Source organism: Eptatretus burgeri, chromosome 6 (genome assembly GCF_056783735.1).
Source record: "Eptatretus burgeri isolate ZD-2024b chromosome 6, Ebu_testis_v1, whole genome shotgun sequence".
NCBI lineage: Eukaryota > Metazoa > Chordata > Myxini > Myxiniformes > Myxinidae > Eptatretus > Eptatretus burgeri.
In genome coordinates, this window is record NC_140966.1 from 32597080 (window position 1) to 32603255 (window position 6176).

The 6176-nt window shown below is 38.8% G+C and overlaps 1 protein-coding gene across 3 annotated transcripts in view; it reads right to left on the bottom strand.

Moving 5' to 3' along the window:
- Positions 1–3841: 3841 nt before the first annotated feature.
- The window catches only part of PARP12 (poly(ADP-ribose) polymerase family member 12), a 105268-nt gene continuing 102933 nt past the window's right edge, over positions 3842–6176 (bottom strand). For all 3 annotated transcript variants that reach the window (XM_085884512.1, XM_085884513.1, XM_085884511.1), the window contains one exon: positions 3842–6067. In XM_085884512.1, the coding sequence (XP_085740638.1) occupies positions 5799–6067 (269 nt within the window). In that variant the 3' untranslated portion in view covers positions 3842–5798. The remainder of the gene's footprint in view (positions 6068–6176) is intronic.

Sequence of the window (6176 nt, forward strand, 5' to 3'; positions counted from 1 at the left end):
TGAGGTTTGAAAAATCGTTAGAGCAAGCAAATTCATAAATTATTAATTCCACAGAAGTTTCGTGACACTGCACAAAGTAACATGTCAGGAATGAAAAAAACATTTTGTATGCAAGATTCATTAATTATTAATTATGGAATGTACTCATTGATATATTAATCAGAAAGCCCGAAGCATGTAGCATAATTTATCACTTATCCCCTCATCCGGGATCCATGGCCTCTCCCCACAGCCTGCAGACCGATGTCCACCGGTGATTATGTTAGATATCGGCACGATCAAGAGGAGCCTGCGAATTATCCCTGTTGATGCACTGAATTGATGCAATCGTTCGGCCAGAATATTCGTTGTCAAGATGTTGCGTGATTCACCAATACAGTCACTCAAATTTATACCGCCGACATACTTAACAATCACCTTCGCCCCAGAAACCACAGTCAATCTGAACCACGCTGGCCACTGCTGAGACGCCATGACCAGACTACTGCGCAGTTCTACTGCGCAGTTTGGTTAAAGATGACTCGGCATTTTGGCGCGCGCACGAAATTATATATTTTGAAAATAAATGCCGACGTTTACATTTCGGGTTTTGAAACTTTTGCACCTTTGGGGGAAAATGTATAAATATAAAAGGCTAAAAATGTGTTTTGTAGCAAACAAAGTGAGCTTAATACTTAACGCGTGCACGTGAGAGAATAGGAAATAACAACAACAACAATAACACAATAGCCCTGGCTATTTCGAATCCATGTCGTTAGCAATGACTTTTTGCTTCCAGTTGTTGTTAAACGCTGTGCGGTGTATAAACACGATTGGGTTTTATTTCTATCTTGTGAATATTACTTAACGCGTGCACATGAGAGAATAGGAAACAACAAAAACAACACAATAACACAAAATAACACAATAACACAACAACACAAAAACAACGTGTGGCCCTAAATGGAGTTCTTTCATCCCCTCTTCCTGTGCAGGCTGGAGTTCCTCAAGGTAGCGTTCTGGGCCCTGTTCTTTTTCTGGTTTTCATCAATGATCTCTCGGACTCTCTGGAAAATCCTCTATTTCTCTTTGCCAACGACTCCACCCTCTGCCATACCATCTGTCATCCCTCAGACCGGCAAGCAGCAGCTTCTTCACTCACTGCAGATCTGGATAAAATCACAAACTGGTCCAACACGTGGAACATGTCTTTCAATCCAGACAAATCTCACACTCTCACTATGTCTCTTCGAAAGGACCGTTTACAAAACCCCCCCATCCACTTTCTCAACAATCCTCTGGAAGAAGTCTTTTCCTTCAAGCTTCTAGGTCTCACTATCTGCCATGACCTTTCCTGGGAAAGTCACATTTCCAACCTCGCCTCAAAAGCCAGTCGCCGACTGGGAATCCTCCGTCGTGCTAAGTCCTTCCTCGGCCCTCTTGAGCTCCTGACCACTTACAAAGCTTTTGTCCGTAGCCTGATGGAGTACTGCTCTCCCCTCTGGGCTGGTGCTCCTGCCTCCTACCTTTCTCGGCTTCACGCTGTCGAAACCAGGGCATTTAAGATCATCGGCATCTCCCGCAATGAAGCTGAGTCTTTGGGCCTCTCACTCAATCACCGCAGGTTGGTCGGTGGTCTTTCTGTCTTCTACCGACTCCTCTCCAGCCTTGCCCCCCCTGCTCTCTCTCTGCGATTTGTCCCCACCACATCTCCACAGGGCGCTCAAGGTCCGCCAACAACCCCCTTCTGGTAAAACTACCAAAATCACGAATCACTGCTCATCTTCACTCTTTCATTCCTCTTTTTTCCCGCCTTTGGAATAAACTTCCTCACTCTACTCTTTCCCATTCTTCCCTCCAGGCTTTCAAAACAGCTGTTCACCACCACCTCTTATCTTCCCCCATCCAAATCCTCGATCTTTTCTACCCCCGATAATCCACCCAAGCCCACTTCCTTCATTTCTCCTGCTTTCCTTCCTGAAAGTCCCTGAAATGTCCATCTTCTCTTCGCCATGTTCCCCGTCCCATCCCCATCCCTCTCCCTTCCACAGTTCACCTAATGTGTCTGTTCCCCACTGTTTTGTCCCTTCCACTCCCGCCCCTCTTGTCTCATGCCTCCTTGCTGTGAGTTGTGTGTTAGCTCTCATACGAGCCTCGACCAAGGTATACAAAAAAAAAAAATACCTTGGCAATTGTGAATCTGTCATTGGCAATGACCATTTTGCTTCCGTTTTTTGTTTTGTTGCTGTTTTTTTTTTTTTTGGTTTCCGTTTTTTTCATGGGGAATGATGCATTCCGGGAGATCATGACCGGAAGTGTTTATTTATTTATTCAATTATTTTTTTCCCAAAGTTAATTTTATACTTCCGAAGGTGATTTTTTTTCATGACAGGAAGTGTTTATTTAGTATTTAACATTACCGGGAGTGATTTTGAAACTCTTTCCGGAACTTTTAATTTCTTTTATTATTGACCAGAAGTGATCGTTTATTTATTTTTCCCCCAAAGTTAATTTTAATAAAGATATCTCCCGCATCACCAAAAATAAATTTTAATCGTGATTTACATTATTTGTTTGCCGATCCCGAATCCAGGCCGAAGTCACCGGAAATTGAGTCAAAATCATCAGCTGTGCGGCGCTTACACGTACCACGGTATAGTTGGCAAGTATACAGTTTGAAACAAGTTTTATGTAAAGTCAGAAGCGAATGTAAGAAGAATTCTACGTTCGCTTCTTGGCTTTGCCTATTCCATATTATTTACATTTCATTTCTCCTTCCTTCCTTCTTTGCGACTCGCATCGGCGTTTTTGGCCATCTTCCAGATCACGTAACTATCAAATGTGAAGGAAATTCAAAAATCTGTCCAGTTAGATACAAGATAATATTTTTTGCTATCATAATCAATAAACAGTTGCCGAATATCTTGTAGAATGGCAGACTAGACAGGTTTTGAAAATGGCGATTTTTATAACTTACGTGACCTCGTGACCTCGTCCCTGACCATGAACCCGGACAAAAGTTATATCCTTGTGCAACACTCATCGACCTCTACCCACACACTAAGTTTCATCAAGATCGGAAAGAAAAATTGTTGACGGACGGACGGACATTTGGTCCGGCTTTATTAGGTCATCTCGGTAGAGATGACCTAAATAGGCCAATATGAAGTGTATATTGGGATGTGGTGTCAGGTCGTGCTGCCAACAGCCTTCAGGCCAAAGATAACCACGATGAAGCCAATAACTTCATAGCTTTGTCAATGTCCATCACGTCCTGAAACCACTACCTTTTTATTAATACAACCTCAAACAATTTCAAGTGCCTGGGTAGTTTTTTTTGCTGAGCAGCACTGGGTATCCCCTCGTTTGTTATACAATGTAAACTCCAAAACATATTCAGGATTTACCTGAAAAATAAAAAATAAAACTTCAATTCATCAGGAAATTAACATGATTATTCTGCTTTAATTTTGCATAAAATAGTGTCACTTCACAAATTTAAGGTTTAAATTACAAAATTCCCCAACCATGGGATGGAGGGGGACCATCCACCCCTTGGTCGCTTCTCCCTCTCGCACCATGGATCCTTTCCACCATACTTCTTGATATGAATATATATATTTTTCTTTTTTGGAAGAGCTTGTACATAATGTGTTACATGAACTGCTGGAGTGTTAAGAGAAATACATTAAGTTCCGATGATTGAACCTGTGACTCAATCATTATGAGTTGTGTGATCAAAGTGGGACATGAAAATGAGCAAACTGAAAAGCTTGTAGGATTTCTATGTTAAATCTACAAATTGAGAAAGGACAATGATTACTTATTTTGAGTTCTATTATTGAGTAAAGAGCAAACCACATCGAGTAATAAACCTTTATTCGTCCTCTTCATTGCAATTACAACTCCATTCCCACACAATGAAAAGTTAGTAACAAAATTAAAACGGACAGAAACGAATCAACCATTCAAGCAAAACAATACTCTTTAAAAGCAATTGTCTGAGTATTATACCAAGTGTATGAAGAAGCATTACTGAGGGGATTATATATATATATATATATATATATATATATATATATATATATATATATATATATATATATATATATATATATATATGTTGCAGATACAAAAATGGCAGCCTTTTGAAAACCTCACCCCTGACAACCACTCCCTACAAAACACCCCCCCTTTGCATATTTGTACATGACCCCTTCATTTCTGCATTCATCAACATTAATATATTCCAGTGTTAAATCAGAATAAACAACACCCAAAACAAAATTAAACTTTACAACATCTATAATCTAAGTTGATCCCAAGAGTTTGTGAAATCTCTACTTTTTGGAACAGATTTCAATCTGCTTGTTCAGCAAAATTGTGTTCCGATTATTTCCGGGAAAAGGGTAGTGGATAAAATAGATGGAAATGATCAACAGAAATGAGTAAGTATACAGAAACTGCAATTAACATTTTTTAAATTATACATTAATTCTGTTTATATTTTTGGTTTACCTTTGTGAAAACCTTTTTTTTCTTTTATTTTCTTTGTTTACATTTTGTGGTGTGTTTAAATACCATGCTCTCCTCATTTGATATCATTTTGGAGTTTTATTTCCATTTTGCAAAACTGCTTTCCTTTTGTTTTATTTTCAGGTTTGTAATGTTTTACTGGATCTCATCCTAAGTGGAGTTGGAATGGTAAAAGCCACTCAAAGTCCCCTTTTTGATGGTCCATAGTTCTTGAAATCGTGGAGAGCCACAAATGCATCCCATTTGTTGGTGAGTGAAAGGTATTCAATCATGTGATGTCGAGCTTTGAAAATGGTGTAAATGACTGTACATACAAGTACATTCTCCTTTGGAGAAAGTATCCATCACTGAAAAGATTGATCGCTGTGCACATGTGGAAGTTTTTGTTTTTATTTTTGTTTGTAATTTATTTTTCCGTTTGAACTCTCCTAACTTAATGACGTTCCATCAAATAAATTATGCATCCATCTGGGAATGAATCAAAGCAATGTGCTATTCATCCTTAAGATGGATACTGTCTGTCGCCCTTTTAAAATTATTATTAATAAGTTGTGAATCTGCCAAGCACCATTAAGGACAACTACAATAGCCTTTGCCAGGTGAACAAGGAACAACAACTTTGAATTTGCCTTGGTTTTAGACTACAATAACCTTGTCAAAAAGTATTACAAGATAATCAACATCCACAAGTGAAAATGAGCAGACAAAGAGCCTCCTTAATGTATCTGCCTAATGATGGTGTATGCTATGATGCAACACCATGATGGGGATGCACCAGGATGACAGTTTATAGTCCGGTTGAAAAATCAAATGCAAAGCAGCTTGCTTAAAAACAACTACTACATGTTATCAGCACAATTACATTACTCTTGCACACCACCTATGGTATTGAATAATAGTAGTATTGAATAATAGTTTTTAAAAAAGCTGATTTTTCATGCCCGAAGAACAATCATTTATTCGATTGTAAGATGAAATAAATATTCTAAATAAACAACAACAAAAAAACCGCTGCACCTAAACTAAAAACAACATAGTAAAGAAAAAGGGGTAAAGTAAACATTTTCAATGAAGATATTGACCAATTTGGAGAAATAATTGGGGAATACACTAATGCACTTCTGAATGATGTCAGACCTTAGACCAATAAATAATTTTGATCTATATGGAGGGAATCCTTGTCAAAGGGAACATTTTCAGACTGTGAAACTAGCCTCTTTGTCATACGTTTTCCTGAAGGCAGCAAGAAGACAATTTTCTTCTTCATTTGAAAGATCTTAAAGTTAAGTGGAGGTGTATTCAATGACATATTCGGGATATACTTGATCCTTTTCAAAAACAACAAAAATGGTTGGATTCAATTCATTGTCCACGCAGCTGTCATGCAGTTCAATCGATGATGGAGTTTTTGCTGGTGGACGTAGGAAGGAAGAATGACCCCTGACGAATGTGCCAGCCAGTACTCGAGCAACAAACATGATGCGAGATTTTCTTTGCGGGTCAAGCCGGGAATACTTGTTTGAGTAGTCGGAATTCCGAGCAAAGTAACTTCCTAGATGAGCAACAAACAATTGGCCAGAATTAATGTGCAACAACCTCATTTGAAGACATCCACAGTGCACTCAATAAGTTTCTTCCAAAACATGAGACTACCATGTAAG